Here is a 21,736-nt window from a genome sequence, read left to right as displayed (position 1 = left end):
TGGTCAGCGTGCCTATCTTGAAAAATAAACACCTTTATGAATGTGACTGTTTATGATAGAAAACTAGATGTAGCATTGTAACAACGCGTATATGCGCTTAAATTTTTTTAAATTCTGCTTGGAGAAAAGTGTGGACTGATTGCATTATTGAATGTGACTTCAGGGGCTTGGTCATGAACAAGGGCCACCATTTCGGAAGAGATTGTATCATTGATGAAGGACCATGGAACTGGAGATGTGTAAGCCCGACATGCAACAACTAGTGGAGGAACAGGGTCATATACACAGGAGAACTGATGGATCTCCATTGCGCGCATCAGCAAGAGCTTATGCATGGGATCACATCTGAGGAAGGCGAACGAACAAATGAGGAATTCTTCACTTCAAATGAGATCGAGAAATGAGTAGAGAGTGGGAATCTGTGCAAAACTTTGTAGAAGAGAATCACCCCAAATAGGTAGCAGTGTGAGCAATAAATCTGTCCAACAAAAGTGTGATTTCTCATTTCGTGGAAAACCAAAAAATTAAAAAAAACTGTTAAAGCAAGTGTCTTAGATATGGTTCCTTTTTAAAGTCGCATTAAAAAAATAGGTTTATAGACATGGCAGTGCGTAAGCCGTCCTAAATGATAGTTTTCCTCTCTCTGGTCATTTAGACTTTAGAGTAAGTTAATTTGTAAACATTATCTTATTGTATGTTTATTTATGGCATTATTTTTAAATTATTTTATGTCTTATTTACTATATTATTATTGTGTTGCATTATTGAGTGAATGACGTTTTTGTCAGTCATTTTCATGTGAATGAATAACTAGAACGAGTTATCCAAGATGACTTTATTTCCTATGGGGAAGCTCACTTCATATAACGAGCCCATTGGCAGAATGAATTGAGCTCATTAACCGAAGTTCTGCTGTATATCATTTACATACGAGGCACAAAAGTAGGACTAAAAATGAGAATTTGTGTAGCTTTTGTCCACAGATACTTAAACACTATGAATTACTGTACATTTATATAGTAGTAACCAAGTAACATAAGATCATTTGCTACATCAAGTGAGAAATAGAATTTTTTTTTAAACCAGAGCACTTAATGTGCCGAAACCGGCACATCTTGCATTTCAAAAATTAACGTACATGTTTTTACTTTGATAAGTCTAGCAAATTTATAACTTTTCATCAATATCATCATGCCTTGTTCAAAAAATTGTAGATATTTCATAGTGCTAAAAAGTTTCAAAAAGGCTTTCTAGGAGGAAGAAATACTTCAGGGGTTATAGTGTGAGGTCTAGTGTAAATGAGTTTCCTCTAAGGTAGGTGCCATTGCACAAAGTTTATATTTAAATTATTATTCAAATTTTAATAATCTGCTACAGCCCTGGTTTTATGTGCTGGATTAGCGAGAGTCTACTATATTGTCATACTGCTCAAAGTAACTTCTGGTATACACAGGTAAAAATAAAATGAAAGGAAACTTTCCTGTAAGGAAATATGCAGTTAATATATATATTTAGAGTTGAAATATGCTCTGTAACCAAAACTTGCTGATTCTGGAATTTCCTTTGCATCGAGATAATAGGAAGAACAAAGCAATTGATAGCTTCATATTCATTGCAATACATTTATGTATCTCATCTCATGTATAAAATAAAATTGTCTGGTATTCCACACAATGAAAAGGTGCTTGTAAGTATTTCGTGGGATTATTATTGTTGTAATATCTATGCTTTTTCCGCATTTCTAGTGTATCTTAATGCTATTTCATTTTTATATTTTAGTTCTTCTCATGAATATTTTTCTGCTCCTTCAACCACTTCTCCTGCTCCTCAAACTTCTCAAGGACTCACTAGTTCATTGGGAGGTATGTATTTCTTTTTGACATCCAGTTTTTGAAAACTTTCCTATGTGTCCATAGTCTTTGTCGTATTTTGTGGGAAAACGTATTGAGAGGAAACGTTCTAAGCAGGATCCACTGTATATATCACGATAAATCTATAGAACGTATGAAGATAATTAAATTTATGTACAGGGTGCTTAGGTAACAGTACGTACAGCATTTCACCGGCAAATTGTGATCCTAGAGGTATACTTCTGATATCAAAAGTATACAAATTACATGTAGAACTCTGATACGTCATGCATGTTGCAAGGAGTTTCTTTTTAATTTTAATAAATATTAGCTTTTTATATCGATACCCTGGGACCAAAAACTCAATCAGAAAGTTGTTGCCCTGTCTCTCCTGATGCCAACAATACAATTCTACGTTTCTAAGTGTAATATTTTCTTAGATCAGCGTATCAATGTTTCCCAAAGGTGGCAATGGCATTGTGCTGGGGGTGATGGAAGCTATGGGTTTAGGCTACATGTCAGAATAACATGGTGTCCTATTGGGTACTCTCAAGTTGGGTTGGGCGATGAGATATAAAATTCCCAAAATAGGGAGGTGGGTGATGGGACAAAAAGTTTGAGAAACTGTCTTAGATATTTGAATTTGAAAAACAGAGTAAAGTTGGAGAAAAAACATAAAATGTGGGTAAGCCTCGAATAGGTAAAAGTTCTAAACGTTATTCAGATACTTTTCTAATTCGAAGTATGCCTTTAGGATCAACTGTTCACCAGTAAAATGCTGTGCATGTGTTGCCTATGCAGTAAGCTATTGAATGTCATAACATTCCCATTTTATCAAAGATATGTGGATGATACATTTATACCTTGAGATGGTTCCAAAGATGAGTTAGAACAATTATTACTAATTATGATATAGACCCTCACGTTCAGTTGACAGCTGAGTTTGAAACAAACTTTCTTTCTTGGATGTATTAGTGACTAAACAGAAATCATATTTCCAAACTTATGTATATCGCAAGCCTTTCTAGGTCTCACTACCAACTAATTCTAGATCGTGTCATACCATGTACAGACCTGTCAACTCTCCCGATTTAGGCGGGAGACTCCGGATTTCTCATCCTTTCTCCCGCTCTCCAGATTTTGGCAGAAAATTAGATTTTATGCGAGCTCTCACATCGCGGCATCAATGATTACTGTCGTCGTTAGGGAAAACACCCATAGAGGACAGCCTTAGTCATTTCCATTGAGCAGCCTTAAAAAAGTCTTTGTGACCGCATTTAAGCAACTGGCAAAGACGCGACTTTATTTTCATAGCATTTATCGGCAATCATTTATCAGGGGCATTACCTTGGTTGCCGAAATTCCTGTATAATAGTTATTGTATTCCATTAACAGCCATGCGGTAAACAAGTTTTTTTCGTCAGCAGCTTTGTAATTTGAATTTTTTTTAATTGTTTCTTCCGATTAAACATCTTCAGAAAGAAAATATAAAACTTTAAGCTATATAAAGCTAAATATAAAGCTTTTAAGAGTTCATATACCCAAGATTATTTATTCATATTTTCTTATATGTCATATATCATACCATATATTCATAACCTCAACAATATATAGCAATATATGTTTAATATCACATTAAAATTTTGTAAGGATGCAATGCACCAATTTTTACAAATCATGTCACAAACTCAAGTAAAATGTCAAAAATAGTATTCTTCGTAAAACATGTTTAAAGTCTTTATTTGCGTATTACTTGTATGTAAGAACGCAACACTAAAGTGAACATAACTTTGATTCTAAGCATCATATAAACAAAACAAGGCCCGTTTTGGAATCGCAACGAATAGGGCTTTTATAAAAAATGAAAATCCATATTTTCTTCCAAAATTACGTTTTCAACATTGTCGGATACCTTAACATCTGCTCAGATCGGAACACACTACACCGTGAACTAGAAACCATAAAAGCCATTGCTAAAGACAGGGTTCAACACCAAGATCGTTGATGAAATGAGTAGAAAATTCATGAAACCTACAAGAGGAACTACTTTGGAAAATATCACAGACACCACTTAAAGTAGAGAGTTTTACCATACGATCCAATAGTCTCACTCAAGATCAAACCGATTCTCAAAAATTCTAACCTGTTTACCATAGAAATGCCTATTAAAACTTCAGTTTCAAATCCCCCAAAGATGCTATACCACAGAATAAACAATGGGGCATTTATTACATTCCATGCGGTGATTGTCCTTTGGGTTATATAAGACAGACAAGGAGACACATAAAAACTAGATTAAATGAGCACGCTCATTGTGTTAAAAATCATAAATGTGAAAAATTAACCATTGCCACACTGCTGGCAAGAGAGCCATAGATTCAAATTTCAGGAACCAAACTATTGGTAAACGACAATAAATCAACACCCCAATCGCAGCGCCATGGCTGAAGTTCATTATGAGTAGGAATTGTAAGAAAATTCAAATACATCAATCAGATAGCTCCATTTCACAAGCAGCCAATCAGGAAGGTAGAGAAGGCCTACACACAGTTGCTCAGCTTCATTTTGATCATTACGTTTGATGTGAGCAGACATATCTTTTTCTTTCAGCTGAGCAACCGAGAGTTAAGGTTTGGTATCCAATCCAAGCGAAATCCTCGGTCGGCAAGAGAGTTTATCCTCTGAAGATGGCACCCATAGCGTGTTGAAATGCATAAAGAGTTTTCATGATTTTCTTTATTTGTCTTTTTTGTTGGTGAATTTTTCTGAGACTTTTGTTCTTGTTTGTTGATGTTGATGACACTAAGTTTCAATAATTCAGATAAAAAGAGAATTTTGTAAATCCTCCTATCATCTGTTGAGATTGTTAAACTTTACTGCTCCTAGTTTTTTCAAAGATTTCAATGTTTGGTTCTTCATTTATTCATGTCAGTTGAAGTTGCTACCAACATTAACATTTTTCAAGTGTATTTTCATGTTTTTCTAAGTTTTTATTTTCCATCTCATTTGTTCCTTTTTTTGAATGTGTGCTGTGGTATGTTATTTCTTATCAGAGAACTTACTCTTTAATTTTGTCATAGAAGTTATGACATTTTTGTTTTATGAACAAAATTATTTATGAATTGTTTTCAGTCTGGCAGTGTCTTGGGACCGGTTATCTTTTTTTAAAAAAGTCGTAAGTTTAAACTAAGGCATTCTAACTTCAGACAGCAGAAAATAGCCATAATGTCCCAAGTTGGAGTAGCTGTGCCTAAAACTTGAAACAAATACCATTTTAATTATTTTTACGTATTAAATATACACCTAAAATTTTCAGATAAGCAATACAAAGAGCCTAGACACCCTTCAGTGTTTTTTTTTAATTTCAACGTTCCATTTTAGGTGGTTTTTTTTTTTTTTTCACGATGAATGTTTGGATGAAACTGTGCAATGTAAAGTAAATTAATGAAAATGTTAGTATTTCAGTAGAAATTTACTTTACAGAGGTTACTGTATTTATCTCAATTTAGGACTTTCAATTTCTTTGGTAGAAATACCTGAAGGTGTGGATCCATCCTTCTTAGATGCTCTTCCAGATAACATTCGTCAAGAAGTGATTGCTGAACAGCTACGACTACAGCGTTTGCGACAGAGAGCTCAAGCAAATAGTGGTGGCCAAGGGGAGGATGGGGAAAATTCTTTGACAGAAGTCAATCCTGAATTTTTGGCAGCTTTACCTCCAAGTATCCAAGAAGAGGTAGCTCTTTTCCTTTGTCAATTCTCTTTTCTTTGTCAGTTCTTAAGTGTGTTTCACACTTGTTAAAACATAGATTTATAAAATATATATGTATAACAAGTGTACAACCTTTACAGTCTGCAGACTCGATATACAATATTGCTACTGTTCATGGGCCAGAAACTGGTGTATATGAGGCAGGGTTATACATATAATTTCACCTTTTTTTGAAACAAATTTCGACTAGGCCACCAGATAAAATTGGTAAACTGGCTAAAAGTGTCAAAACTATAGAAGTACATTGAAATGGAGTTAAGGGGGTCACATACCTCTTAACATGGGGAAAAGTTAAAATATCATTAAAAATACTATTTATATAACCATTGATTTATTAGAATTTTTTTCACATATTCTTGATTAAATATGCTGGTATAAAATTGTAAATGTGTTTAATACCAATTTAATAATATATGTTGTATCTACCAACACGGGCAGTCACGAAGTCCCAGAAAAGGCACGGAATGAGAAAAAGGTCACGGAAGTCTCAAAAAAGTCAAAAAATTTGAGTCAAGGTCAGATTTTTTTGATTCTTTAGGAATGGGTTTTTTTTTCTCAGATTCCCCCTTCCCTAAAATCTAGACTTTGAAGAAAAGCTGTGGCATTCAGTATTTCTTTTCTTCTCTCTCAGGTTTTATTCATTCTTTTTTTTCCCCCCCGGAGGAATGGATGGGTGAGTAGAAAAGAACAATGCCAATATGTAGCCACCCAACATTGGGGCAGACATTGTATGGGTGTTGCAAAAAAGCTATGGACTGGATGAACAAAAAAGAACATTTCTTTTTCTTTTTTTGCTTGTCCAGACCTTTCAAAATCTGTAATATTCCCCTTAAAGCACTATTCTCAAAGGTCATTTGGGGGGCAGGGTGTATGTGGACCATTTGGTGGTTTAGTAATTTTTCATTTGCTTAGTTTGAGGGTTCTATTAGTAGAGTAGTCATTAAAAACTTCTGCCTGGTTGAAAAAAAATGATTTTGTATTTACTACTCTTCATGGTCTTGGACAGAAACTAACTTTCATCCTTCAAAATTATGGTGCACATTTTGTATATACCAGGTGTACAAGTATGAAATACGGATTTTTTTTTTTTTTTAAAAACACGTTAAATTCGGAAGAATGATAAAAAGTGCTTTATTCAAAGTATGCCCCATTGCTTGTTATATATTTCCCCCATCTTTCCTGAAATTTGTGAATATCACGCCAGTAAAAATCTTCCCTTTTTGCTGCAAACTATTCATCGAGCTATTTTTTCACATCTTCGTACGAACCAAAGCGCTGCTCAGAAAGTGCGTGACCCATCAATGCAAACAAAGTGGTAATCAGAAGGAGCCAAGTCTGGTGAGTAAGCCCCATAGGGTAGAACTTCCAGCTGAGTGCTTCCAACATGCCGTGAACCGCTTTTGCCATATGTGATGGAGCATCGCACATTGACCATTGAACATTGTCAAGAAGCATTTCACATTGTCATGGGGCATTGCGATTGGAAACAGCTTGTTGACTAACGCCCAATTGCTCTGCGAGTTGTTTTTGTGTCTGTGTAGTATCATCTTCGTCCAACAATGCTTCCAATTCCACATCTTTTTTTTTGGCGGTTTTCCATATTCCTTGTCTGCAACATCGAAGTCGCCACTTTTGAAACACCGAAACCATCATTCACACGTATCTTGCGATGGAGCATGTTCACCATAAGCTTCTCGAAGTAATCGGTATGATTCAGCAGCAGTTTTCTTCAAATGAAAACAAAAGAATTAATGCTGTCTGCGAATGCTCTTTGTTCGGTATAAATTTCGACATACTGAACACAACACTATGCACACACTTTTCCAATTTATCACTCGTGCACGTCTGACACTTGTTCATGACACAACAAAATGGAGCAGTGTCAAATCTTTATAACACAAACTGCATTGGTGCACCATCTGTTGTCTGAAATCCGCATTTCATACATGTACACCTGGTATACAACCCCTTGCAATATGAATGACATATCGAAGGTCTACACGTTATTTAAGACTTTTTCTAATTCGACGTATGCCTCCAAGATCAATGGTTCACCAGCAAAATGCGGCAAGGGGAATTTAGTAATAGCCTTGAACATAAGCAGTGATAGAGCTTAGAACATTTCTCTGCTTAGTATGACAAAAAACTCATATGATATTCTACAAAGGAAAAAATCCTGCTTAGGCCACTTATTTTTTTTAACGAAGTGAAAAAGAAAAACGCCTGCAAGTACACTATTGATGACTTCAATTTTCACAACATACGGTGCTACTCTTTTTCCATAAAAGAAACCCAGCACTACAACTTTTCTTAACTTAAACAGAATCGCTATATATTTAATAACAATTTGATAAATCCAATTATTATGCACCATCACCAGCTATTATGAATATACCAACCATTTTTGTAAGTTTAATTTTATTTCGCATATTTATAAGCGATTGTGCGCAATCCCCAGCTAGTATTAATAAATATGTTAAATCATCAATGAATTATTTAAATTAACTAGAAATTTTCTAAACTAGATGTTCAGTATAACTTTCGAAATATTGAACACAACAATACAGCACTATGCACCCACTTTTCCAATTTATCACTCGTGCGCATCTGACACTTGTTGATGACACAGGATGGCGCAGTGTCAAATCTTTATAGCACAAACTGCATTGGTGCACCATCTGTTTTCTGAAATCCGCATTTCATACTTGTACACCTGGTAGGTGAAACAAGTTTGCATAACAAAGCAGTTGGGTACATACATAGTCTAGGTTTTGTGACTTGCATGCCTAATAGCATTCAATTTTCTCCTGTATTATTAAGGCATGCTAAGGCACAAACAATATTTATAATGAAGAGATGGTATTTTTTTTGTCCTGAAATACACTAAGAAATTGTATATTTGGATGTTATGCCGAAACTGATATTTGGATGTTATGCCGAAACTGATATTTGGATAGATATTGATTAGTGCACTTACCCGGTATGCAAGGGGTTTGGGTTCGATTCCCGAAGGAGACAAATCACTTTTCTTTCCAAATATCAGTTTTGGCATAACATCCAGAAAATTCAATTTTTCAGAATATTTATTATGCTCAAGTAAAGAGCTTTAAATGAAAGTGCTTCATTTGTCAAAAACTATTACACTGGCATTGACCACTAAAATTTAAACAAATCCTTTTTAAAAGGGATAGACAATGCAGTAAAACCATCTGGTCCACCTTGACTTATTTATATTGGACCTTGTAATTTACACATTTTGCTTTTGGAAGTGGTATTGAAAGAGCGTCATTCTTAAAAAACTTACTTGTGGCGTTGCATCTGTATAATTTGCTGTGTGTATTGTTGAAGAGAGTTGACAGACTGGACAATATATTACAAAAAAATGTAATATATTGTGAGATCAGAAAAGACCCTGTTTTGTCCAAAAAAATTTTTTTAATCAAATCATTTGTGTCATTTTGCTTTGTCTTGAGTCAATCTTACAGGATACTGAAATAGTGTGCTATGAAAGAAAATTAATTTTAAAATTTTAAAAAAATTATAAGGATTTTGGTTTAATATGCCATGATTATATTGTCTGGGGGGTACCCCATCCTACTTTTTCTAATTTTTAGAGTGGGAGTCCTGCAAATGAGAAAAATCCCAGAATTTTGCTTTTGGTATTTGGTAGACACCCTGAATACTTAATTTTATAAAAAAAAAATTTAAAAAATGCATTAAAAACAGCTTGCGCGCATGACTAAATAACATGACATCAATGTAACCAAGAAGAGTTATGTGACTATATAGTAATAGTTAGTATAGTAATGTTAGTATAAAGTAATAGTTTCAACCACCTTTCATATTAAATTTAAAATTAAGATCAGTTTTTACTTTTAACAAGCACTAGAATGTTTTTAAAAAAATGGTTACATTCACATGCACAAATTGTGGTTCTAACCATGCAGAAAACCGCTGGGTCAACCGTCCTGATTGATATTGGTTTTGACCATTTTGAGTAGTTTTTTTACTATAGATGACATCAAATGGACTAAAGAAACAGCAACCAATTTTTCCATTATTAATTTTTTAAAGAGTAGTTTCTCAGAGCTGCCATAGTTTCATGCCATTCTCTTCTCGCAGCACAAGCAAAGCCTCAACTAGTAGAGGTTGTGTCCTAGTCAGTGCCTAGTTAAGGCACTGAGTTTGTTTTTCCTTTCAAAATTATGGGAAGGGGCACTGAAATACTCTGGTGACAGTAAATTTTTGTTTCTAGTTGCAGCTCTGACAGCAGATTTTACAACTACTAGCCCAGAGGTGGCCAACCTTTTTCCAAGCCATGCCACAATCAAGAATATATTCAATGCACATGCCACAATCAAGAATATATTCAATGCACATGCTACAATCAAGAATATATTCAATGCACATGCTACAATCAAGAATATATTCAATGCACATGCCACTCTAAAATTTTACTCTAAAAATTCTGTCCCTGCAAAATATTGTTCAGCTGTCCTGTTATTTTCATTCAAAAAAAAGTTTGTCACACTTTTTGAGTTCTAAATTGTTTTTATTTTTGAGTTGTAAATTTGATTATCGCAATGCACATTTTGTTTGTACATAAGTTTATTGGTCTGTGTTTATCTTACCTATACCATGTTGGGTGTAGACACTGGAACTTGAACTCATGTTGTCTGGGTTTCCCCCCTCTCCCAATAAACTTCGCAAGAGGGCTTACAATGTTTTAACCTCCTCCTAGAATTTATGGATATACAGTTGCATTAAATAAAATCTTACTATAGGTTTTTTCCTTCCACAAATCCTTCCATCAGAACAAATTTCCTTCCATCAGAATTATGTATGACATCTATCTACATAACTGCTATGACTGAGTTAACTTTGTAGGAAAAGAAAGGTTATATAATATGCTGCTTCTCGATAGGAAGTCATTCAAACTTCAAAAAAGTCAGTCATGTTTTTGGAGCTGTTTTTCATTTTTTTTTAAATCAGTTTTTCTGTAACTTTGGAGGTGAGGGAAATGCCTCATAAAAGAAAAATTTCTCTGGAAACAAAAGAACAGATAGAATGTAGCTGTGTCCATCTTGTTTAACTATTTCTAAATGTTCCAAAATCGGCAATATGTGATATTTGAAAGCAGTTTCAAGTGCATGGTGAGGTAAACAAAGTCTGGTTCTGATCGCCCAAGAAAAACTTGTTATAGAACTGATTGCTTGATAAAACAACATTCACAGTAAAGAATTCGACAAAGAGTACATGGAGATAAAGCAAGCATTCCAAGCGAGTTTATGGAGTTTCTATCAGTGCCTCTTTTTGCTCAAAGACCCACAAAGAATCCTTTGATTTCCATTAAGAATAGAAAGGCCAGACTTGATTTTTCTTGGAAGCACTAAAGTTGGACTTCTAAACAATGGGCAAAGGTAGTGTGGTGTGATTAATCCAAGTTCCAAATGTTTGAATCGAGTGAACAATGATAGTATTAGGCAGCCAGTAAACAAGAGATTCAACAAGAGATATCAGTTTCCTCCAGTTGAACAGTGATGGTAACGTCATGGTGTGGGGCTTCTTCGGATCATCCGGTGCTGGTCGTTTGGTGTGAAAAACAGTCATTATGGACCCAAAACAATATTTGGACATTCTAAACACCCACATGTTACCCTACGGCAGAACTCAAATGCTTTGAGGATGGATCAACAAGACAATGATTTGAAGCACAGTGAAGTCTGTGAAACTGATTTACTGCCAAAAAAATGAAAATTATGAAATGGCTATCGATATTACGTGATCTAAATCCAATAGAGAACCTATGGGAGGTGCTTAAACATCACTGCAAATCTATGAAATTTTCTCTAATCTGGATGAAAATTTTCAATTTTTGCAGCAAGAATGGGAAAAAAAATACCTATCAAAAACTTTTGGCAGATTTGGTGGACTCAATGCCCCATAGATGCAGTGCAGTATTTAAAGCCATGAGGTACCCTACCAAATACTGAAAAATATGTTTATTTTTGATAATTCTTGTGAATTGTCTGATTTGATTCCATTATGGGTCCATTTTCGCATGTATTTTATTAGTAGGTAAGAATTAAATCTGTGTTTTATATACCGATTATACCCATGCATATTAAAATATTTTAGCAAAAATAAGGTCGTCCGACTTTTTATGAATGCAACTATACAATGTAATTGTCTTATACAGTGCATGTTCCCCATGTGGACTATCCTGCATCTTATATACATGGGACATTCAGCAGCTATGCCCAATAATGAAAAGCCAAACAGAAATGCATTGAATAGAAAGTCATTACATAAGATGCCTACCATGCTAAATATAGTGTTGGCAGCTTGCAATTCCATCATTCATAAGAAACTGATTGTTTAAAAGTTAGAGTGAATTTTTGCTTTATTGAAAAATTGAATAGAATTTCTTTAATTTTTGAAAAGTGTTCTCGTGTTAATACAAATACCATGGAATGCCACAAGTGGCACGTGTGCTGCATGTTGGGTACCCCTGTACTAGTCTGTTTAAATTTAAATTTGATTATCATATTATTTTAAGAAATTATTTTAATAAAATAAAAATAGAAACATTTAAAATTATTACTAAATCAGTTTCGACTATATTTGACCACATTTAGAGATGGCTAAAACCACTTTCAGCTAGTGTCCTTGTCAAAATGTTCATTTCTTCAGTCATTAATTTCAGTTATTAAGGCAGTAACTACTTAAGGCAGGCAACTACGTTTTAAGAATTAATGGGAAAAGTTTTTGAAGTTTCAGGTTTTTTTATTAGTTTAAGTGGTCAAAATCAATATTGACCAGGCCGGTTAAAACAGATACAATTCTGATAACAAGTTTCATATAATTTGTGAGAGTAAGTCAGCCTTAATTGAGGTTTCACCAGGCTTTCCGAACATGTGACCGTGTAAGATTCATTATCGCAGGTTGTCTGTGATGATACCTTATCTTTAGTTGTTGGAGATTTAAGACCACTTCTTTCTGGCTTGTGCTCGGGCTCTTTCATCTTAGGTACGGATGTCTTGGTGGTGATAGATTGGCTGTGAAGCTGTTTGTTTGGTTTCTAATATTTCTTGTTGGATACATGGTTTAATGAATTACCTGCTTTGTTTGAACATGGAGTCCTCATTTTTAGAGATCTTGTATATGCACCGGCTGATCTGTTTTGTTAGTCGTCTTCCCAAATGTCTTTTGTGCAATGGGTTCTGGTGCCACACTGAAGCTGCAGGATGCAATGGCGCAAGGTCTTGTAATGCTCTGTTATGTCGCTGATCCATCTCATTCTGCTTTTCTAGTAACTGTGTATGGACTTCAGGAAGCTGCGGTAGAGCAAATTGTAGGCGCTGGCTACTGGTCAGCAGGCTTGTGCAAGAAAGTCTGCCAAGAAAAATGATGCTTGAATTTGTGGATTACTGTGCTAGCTATAGTATTTTGCAAGAAGTCCACTTCTATGAATTTGCAGAAGTAATCTACCAGGATCAAGTAATTTTGCTCCTTCAGCTGAAAAATATCAACACCCAGTTTAAGCCACGGGACAGGAAGAATGTCATGGGTTATCATCGCTGGGCTGGTGCGAAGACAGTACATGTGCTACAATGTCTTAACATACTAAGAATATCTCCTGACATGTTCGACCAGAAAACAACTTCTCTCACTTATCTGAGACATGCATTTATGCCCTGATGCTGCCCAGCATGTTTTTTTATTTCAGCTCAAAGTGTTAATGGTACTACAATGCAGTCTCCTCTAACAATTATTCCATAGGAAATAGCCTATTCATCTGGGTATGGATAATATGCTGTCACCACTGCACTGATATTTGTGTTAGTTTCTGGCCAACCTTCGAATATAAGGCATTGAACTTCCCGCAATGTAGAATTATTCTGCATGTGCTGTTGCATTATAGGTAGGTGATGGCCAGACACTGTGAAGAAGCTGATGTTCTTAATCGAATCTCCACCACATCTGCTATAGGATGAAGTTGAGAGAGTTTCCCTTGAAGAAGCTCTTGAAAGAGTGTTTGTCGCAGGAATTTGTTTTTCGGGAACGAACCTGAAGTTGAAGTCATAGTGTCTTGCTCTTAGCAAAAGACATTGTAAATGCCTTTTCAAAACCAAGTTATTTGTATTTTCCCATGGTACTGATGCATTACAGTGTTGCTCGAAGAACTCTTTCTACGTTATAGGTTAGTGATACGAGCCATAAGTGATGTGAGACAGTTCATCAGTGCAGTAATGCAGCAATTATGTTATATTTTAGACATAGCCCAAGTGTTTGCTCCGCTGTATCATCCCCAAGCTAATCCAGTCAAAAGAAAAAATTGAGATCTAAAGCCTCGTCTTGCCATACTGGTTGAAGCTGATCATTCATCCTGGTCTGAAAAACTGTCCATGATAAGATTTACCATGAATACTGCAACATGCAAAACTACCGAGCATACTGCTAGTTCTTGCAATGCAGAAGAGAACTGTGAACTAAAGGTAACACTAGACATGACGTACGAGTGGTCATTGCTAATGATAACTTTGTACCTAAAATCATCCCTTACCTCAAAAACTTCACTTCTATCATAGACAAATTGAAAGATTTAATCAGTGAGAAATTACATTGGAGAAAGGGATACACAAATCGAAATTGAAAAAAAGGACCTGTTTACAATCCCGGTAATCGAGTATGGGTCAACCTACACCTATTAACCCTTTCCGGCACACACTACCCTTTGAAGTTAAAATTTCACAAAGAAAATTTGTAAGCAGGCCTAGAGGAGTATGCAGGTATAATTATTTTGTAAAGATAACACTTACCGTTTTAATTTTGTGGGTGTGCCCAACCTTGAATTCGGGATTCGATTTTAGTCAAACTCTGAATGTAAAAAGTTAAAACTTATACAGAATGAAGAGGTTAGTGTACAGCCAACAAAATAAAAAGAAATTTCCAGAAATCTTTTTTATATTTAAAAAAAATCTTTAAAATTTGAATCCATTTCTTTGAAAAATAAGGGCTTTCAAAAAATAAACACGGGCCAAAAGTATAGATCGGCTTTTGTATGGTGCTGTTATCTAGTGTTGATTTAAAAAAAGATTCAATGTAATCCCTAAGATAATTTTCATTTTATTTATTGTTTATTTTCAGTGTTTGAAAAGAAATTTTTAGGTACCCAGACTGGGCACCACATTGACCATTGCTTATGCTTTTACTTGTTCACATCATTTTACGACCGTTTTTGGTCGAAATCATCTTTCACTTCTAGACATTTTAAATGACATTAAAGCTATTGGTTTTTATAACAAATTATAGTTTTTTACAATGCATGTCATTGTTTTACGTTTCAAATTGCTTTTTATCATGCACAGTTTTATTTATTTATTTATTTAACATGACAAAAGGACAATTTTTCTTATTTTTATACAATTATTTGTTTTGGCACAGTCTGACCAAATTGGTCCTTGTGTCAATAAATCCAAAATCCAATCCCAGATTAGCACACTGAGTTGGAAAGGGTTAAGCAGCGTTGAAAAGTGGAAAATGAAGATTATTTCGAAGAGACGGGTCGTGCATTATCATATCCCAGAGATTAACCAGCCTATAAATTGTCGTTCTCGTGAAAAACGAACAAAAATTTTTTTTCATTTTGTATGAATATGTGTGAATCTTTCATTTTATTGCCTTAATTTTTTTAATTTATTTAATAATTGTATAATTTATATTTAATAATTGATATTTAATAATTGTTTATGTAACACATTTTCATGATTATAATATGTACTGAATTGTTCCTGGTTTCATACCAAGACGGTATCATGAAACCAGATTGAGAGCCAGTAATAGTCAAGGCTGACAGCCCTGTAAATGTATGTGGTGCCCGAGAGTTGTTCAAATTAAGTTGTTGTGATGTCATCCATTCGGTGTGTGTTGCTTTGTGGGTATGGTTTTCCTCAGTGATATAAATTTCTATTCCTTTCCTGTAAATAAATTTAGTATACCCAACTGTACGAGCCTACATCTGTAAATATTGCATCTAAAATTATGAAACTTTATTGTAAACAAATTTTCAGAGCACATTCTTTGTTTCTGTAATTGAAAGTTTTAGTACACTGTGAGGCTCTATAACAATTTATGTACATTACTCCTAAAAGAATTATGGCATTTTGAGAAAATGTGCATCAGTTTTAAACTTATTTCAAGTGGAAGTATATACTTGTAAAGTCAATGGTTACAAAAATGGTTCAGTACACACACTATCAGCCTGTATAATTAGATTGCCTCATGAATTTACAATAAGAAAAATATTAAAATTTTTTTCAAGGTTCTAGCACAACAGAGAGCTGAGCAGCAACGACTTGCTGCACAAAACTCTAATCCAGATGCACCTGTTGATCCAACAGTGTTCATACAGACACTTCCACAGGGTTTACGCCAACAGGTATACATACCGCAGTATCGTTGCTAATTTTATCATAAAAAATAAACTTTAATATTAATCTATTTAAAACCGCTTGAGAATTAACTATTCATTTAATTATCATTAGGTTTTGGCTGATATGGATGACAGTCTACTAGCATTATTACCACCTGAAGTGGCATCAGAAGCGCATGCTCTTCGTAGAGAGCTGGAGGCACGGCATCGCCAAATTCAAGAAAGATTTTTCTCATCACATGCGGGTACTGCTCTCTCTCGTATTCTCCGTTCTGCAGGTAAGAAACATGAGATGTACAGGGTGGCCGTAAAATAACCTCCCATGTTTGGAGGCATCTGCAGCTAAAACTAATGCACAAAATGAAGTTAAATTTCATGTACAGACTGTGGAAGGCATGGGGAGAGAATTCCACAAAGAAAAAAAAATTATCCCAAAAAGTCACCAATAGGGGCGATTTTGGTACTGTCAGAATTGAAACGGAGTGAATAATTAGAATTAACAGATGCAAAATGAAAAATACAGAAATTTGATAATGTTTCAGTAATAAAAAATTAACATACTATTCAGTTAGGAATTTATGAAACTCGTAGAAAATAGTTTTTTATTCATCAACATTAGGTTCCCCTGAAAAAACATGCAACATATTCAATGTGCTGACCTTTCCTTTGTACAACATATTGCATCTAGTTTGATGTTCTTTACTGCTGTGTGTAAACTTTCAAGATGGGCTGTTACAACCATATGCAGGTTTTGAATGTCACCAGCATACACAAGAGATTTAAGGTACCCCCCTTCGGCCAAATGCCACATGGGGTGATGTCTGGGGAATGGGGGTGACCATTTTATTGGAAAATATTCACTGCTAATGCTCACTACCGAAATTCTAGCTCAGAAGGCACTGAACCATGAGAATGTGGTCATGTCCCATTTTACATATAAATTGAGTCTAAGCATTGTCTTTGCTGCAATTCAGGAGTAATACAATTTTGCAGCATTTGCCTTTAATTATTGCTATTAACAGTAAAGGTAATAAAACCTGTTCCAGTTATGTTCTGCAGTAAAGTATGGCCCTATTTCAAAATTGGCTGTTAATCTGCACCACGTGGTTATTTTTAAAGAATGTAGTAGCACTTCCTGGATCACAGTGGGATGTTCAGATGCCTAAATGTTTTGCAGTTAGGAGTATTAACTCATCCATTCAAATGAATATTAGAGCCTCATCCTCCACACACAATTTTCCAAGGCGAATCAATGTTTATTTTCATTTGGGGAAGCAGCATTAGCAAATAGATTAGGCGTTCATCATAATCTGGGATTTTTAATGCTTGCACATGACTGATCGTAGATGGATAGAAATGCAGCACCACTACTGGTCTCTTTCTTGAACACTGCAGTAGCAACTTCTGTTGGTGGTACTGGTTTTTGTTTTTGTTTTTTTATCTGCTTGCTCTATCTCCTAGTGATGCAGTTTCTTAGAATTTTTAATCATAGCTCTCAACGCTACTGCAAACATTAGACCTTTATGCAGGTTAGGAAGCCTTCTGAATTCTCTAAGAGCTGTCATGGCATTACACTTTCTAGTGTAGAATAGCTCTACAAGTAAAGCACATTGAAGTAAAGTAGGGCACATGTTAAACACCAATCCACTCAATCAAATACTGCTGACAATGTTCACTCATCCCTTTTAAAAAGAATGATTGGCACTGATGTTACGTACGCACTAGGCAATTTGCACAATCAATCTAGATATGCAAATGTCCTAGTTTGTATATGACAGCAGTGTAAAAAATCTCCCTTATCTGGTACTTTGCTGGTGCCAATTTTTTTTTTTTTTTTTTTTTTTTTTTGAATTCCGTAATCTGTATATGAAATGTGGTTTCATTTGGTTCATCAGGTTTAGCTGCCGCTGCCTCCAATTAGGGAAAATTATTTTATGGCCGCCCTGTATATTTTGCTTCAAATTACAGTCAAACCTTGGTTTATAAACTCAATTCGTTCTTGAAGCCTGTTAGTAAATCAAAACAATTTCTCTTATAGTAAATCAATATGAAACAAAAAAATATTGAATCATTACTGGAACCCCAAAGATTTTTGGTGTGAATTTTTCTAACAGCTCTTTTGTGCATTATTTAAAACCATTGGAAATCATGAAACTAATACTGCAAAAATAACCATAATATGAAAGTAATGTAAATGATGACAGTCCCAAGTTTATAATCTGTGTCAAAGCCTTGAAAATATCTGCAAGCAAACCAATCTGGCCACAATATCTGCCATGCTAAATTTATGGCTTCTGTAAGACAGTTGCTTTAAGCTTTGTCAATAAAAATTATGCTATGTAAAGTATCAAAATAATGTTTTGAAAAGTTGAGTGTTAGCTCCGTGTCTAAAACCATTGTTTAATGTCTAAAATCTTTTGAAGAACTTCTGTGGTGTAGAGCTTCTTAAAATTTTATGACCTGCTGATCCAAGGGCTTAATAAGAGGAGTCTTATTTTGAAGCGGGAATTTTACGTGGATCAAATTTAATTCTTCAACCAGTATATAAAGAAAAATAGCCACGTAGATCAGGCTTTTGAAGTATGCTTTTCTTTGGATTTGGTTCTTTTTGCATGTCTTTTAGGCTTGCTTTTTGCTAATTTGCATATTCGTAAATCAAATTTTTCATCGTTGGTAAACTGAATTGTTTGCAAATTGTTTGTGAACTGAGGGTTGACTGTATTCACGAGCTAATTGTTTTTTTTTGGGGTGTTTTTTTATCTTGAGTTTTGTAAGATTTCAAATTTATCTAATATTTATGAAAACATGGTCATCGTGTGGGTTTGAAGTTTTAGTCACCTATGGTTTTTTCTTACTGTTATTTAGTTTATTTCTTATTAGTAATAAAGCTTTAGATTGTATAATTGCTTTTAAAATAGAATGATGATTTTATTACTTATAGGGTTAAGCTTGATATATTTTTTGAAGGTTCTATATGAGGGCTTGACAAATTCCAGGTTGCTCTATGGCAATTATAAAATTGGCATTAGCATTAAAATTTTCTATATGTGATTTTTACACCAGAGTCTGAGGATAACACAAAATTTTCTGATTTCATAATAATGTCCCTTCTGACGTGAGAAAGGGTCATTATTTTAGAAAAGTCGGAAAAAAACTTAAACCAATTTTTTTTCCTTTTATAAAAACCATGCTTGGCTCCTAAGAAATTTGGCTGATGACCAAATTATGACTCAGTCTGTTGTATCACCATGGTTTGTACGGTCCTTGAAAAGTCCTTGAAAAAAAAGAGTTCATTTTCAAGTCCTCTTAAAAGTCCTTGAAAATCCACAAAAGTCCTTGAAAAAGAATTTATTTTTAAAATTCTGCTAGAACCCTTGAAAAAAAAGTGTTTTCCGAAATAGTTTTCGCTACTTTTTTTTTACTCCGTAAGTGACGTGCTTAAAAAAAGTGTAAAGCACAGGGAAAAAGCCTTAGCAGCCAATAACCCTGGATAATTGGATTTAAAGCACTTTTTTCCCCATTATTCTTAAGCCGGGTTTTCCTAGGAACAGGTTTTCTGTACTGCGTGCAAAGTGAATCGCCCAGTGTGACACGTCGTCCACTCACCAATAATAAGAAAACAGATTAGACTGTTTTCCTAGAGAGCGCAACAAGCCTCATGGCAGTGTTTTACGTCGGGCGTGATTGGTCGACTGCTTCTGGAGGAGTCAAATGCGTTGTGTGCCACTCGTTTTACCAATCTTCTCTTCATTTTTGTTTTCTTTCACTTCCCTTCATCAAGCTCGATGCTTTCCTTCAAACCGGAGCATGCAGATAACAGAGTAGCTGATGCCAGGGCCGTGAGTTGATGTGCCACTGTAGGAATACACAAACGTGTAGTGTGATTATGTAACACGTTTCTGTCAACGCGAAATGATCCCATTCGGTTCATGCGGCGCCAAAAACTTATGTTAGAATGTTTTTTCCCTTTTTATTCTCTGTGCAAGTGGAACCTCTCGGCCCGACACAATATGTAAATCGCTGGCCGCGTGCTCTCACTCTCATGGGAGCTCGGCTTTATATTGTGCGCTGGTTTTTTTTCTGAGTGTATGTCAGATTTTTTTTTTTTCCTCCCTGAGATTGCCGGTTGTTGTTCGTTTTATTTTATTTTTTTTTTTTTATGATCATTTTTTTTCCTTGCAACTTTTATGGAATAAAAGCTAGAGTTCAAAATGTACTTCTGATCGTTGTTTTTTTTCTTCAACTCAGGCGGCACGCTCTGGCCCCCAAACAACCCACTTCTAGGAAAACCTAGCTTTATGGTAGCATGTATCCTGTGATTGTATGTAGATGTATTTGGAGTTGTTGGAAGTCATTAAACTTTTGTACTAGGTATTTTTTCTGGAGGACTTGAGAAATCAATATCTTAAAAAAAAGTTTCATAATTTTTGTCGAAATAATTTCAGCCTTTCGGTCCGTAAGTGATCGAAGCTACCTCTTATTAGTGTCAACAAAATATTGATTTTTTTTTTTAAATTAAGGAGTGATGTGAAGCGCTTTTACAAGGCTCTTAAAGAAAACAAAAAATGAGTGGCAAGTGTATGCACTTTTAATAACTTATGACTGAAAAATCCCTTATATCAAGATTGGTTGCTGAGTGTGCCAGACAAAAATGCTGCCAAAGGCAAGCTGTGCTTCAATATCACTTCAATGGGTGAATCGGCACTGAAATCCATTGAGCTTATATTACTGGAGGGAGTATGACGCAGGGCCATAACTAGGATTTTTGTATTGTCTTGCTGCCCCCACCGATTCGGAATTAGATAATTTTATAACGGTGTTCACCTAAAAATTGCCACCTGGGCGGTAGTTCTCTAGTTCCGGCATTGGTATGACATCAGCTGTCTACATCATTCCTTGGAAGATCACATGACGCATTGAATGTCGGCGCGATCTCCGTTATTTTATTATTGCATCCATAGTCGTTTAAATGAGTTTAAACAATAAAAGAAATAATTTCAGTATAGATGATATGATTCCAAAATTAATGAGAGGGAATTCCGGAATTAATGAAAGTAATGATTCCAGAATTCATAAAAGACAATTTCACCATTGATGAAAGATATAATTCCAAAATTAATGAAAAAGATTATTCCAGAATAAATGAAAGATAATTCCAGAATCAGTGAAAAAATTCAGCATTAATAAAAAAAAAAATTCAGCATTAATAAAACAATTTCAGCATTAGCAAAAGAAACAAATCCAGAATTGATGAAAGCAATTATTCCAGAATTAATGAAAGGAATGATTCTAGAATTAGTAAAGCAGATAATTCTGGAATTGATGAAAGACATTATTCCAGCATTAAGGAAATAAATTTTTTCAGCTTTAATGAAATTTAATCTTTTTCTATCTTTAGAAAATTTTTTTTTTAGTCTTTAAAATAAAATTAATTGCAATATTTAGTGACTAAACTACATTTCAATGAGGAAATTGACAGGTATGAACTGTGTTATTCAATGAGTCATGTTTTCCTTGCATTCGTTGTGGCTGTTGTCACTGCAGCTCCATGCTCCTTCCAGTAATAAAAGCTTGATGCTGAAATCCTGTATGAAAAGTGAAAAGCATTGCGATTTGGTGAAAATCTGGCTTCATCTTCGAATTTATTGCTCAAGAAACTTCCTCCGTGAATGATTCCAT

General features: G+C 34.8%; 1 protein-coding gene across 9 annotated transcripts in view; it reads left to right on the top strand.

The window, feature by feature from the left end:
* HUWE1 (HECT, UBA and WWE domain containing E3 ubiquitin protein ligase 1) overlaps positions 1 to 21,736 on the top strand; it is a 564,154-nt gene that overhangs the window by 419,171 nt on the left and 123,247 nt on the right. For 7 of the 9 annotated variants that reach the window (XM_089233267.1, XM_089233272.1, XM_089233273.1 and 4 more), the window contains 4 exons: positions 1,780 to 1,862; positions 5,360 to 5,586; positions 15,947 to 16,063; positions 16,170 to 16,335. In XM_089233267.1, coding sequence (XP_089089393.1) covers positions 1,780 to 1,862; positions 5,360 to 5,586; positions 15,947 to 16,063; positions 16,170 to 16,335 — 593 coding nt within the window. The remainder of the gene's footprint in view (positions 1 to 1,779; positions 1,863 to 5,359; positions 5,587 to 15,946; positions 16,064 to 16,169; positions 16,336 to 21,736) is intronic. The other 2 variants (XM_089233270.1, XM_089233271.1) reach the window with 2 other exon arrangements.

This window comes from Pholcus phalangioides, unplaced genomic scaffold (assembly GCF_987345545.1).
Source record: "Pholcus phalangioides strain wild (caught in Gottingen) unplaced genomic scaffold, Ppha-v1.0 ptg000007l_1, whole genome shotgun sequence".
In the NCBI taxonomy this organism is placed as follows: Eukaryota; Metazoa; Arthropoda; class Arachnida; order Araneae; family Pholcidae; genus Pholcus; species Pholcus phalangioides.
The sequence above is the reverse complement of the archived record's forward strand: the minus strand, read 5'-3'. Positions and strand labels throughout refer to the sequence as shown.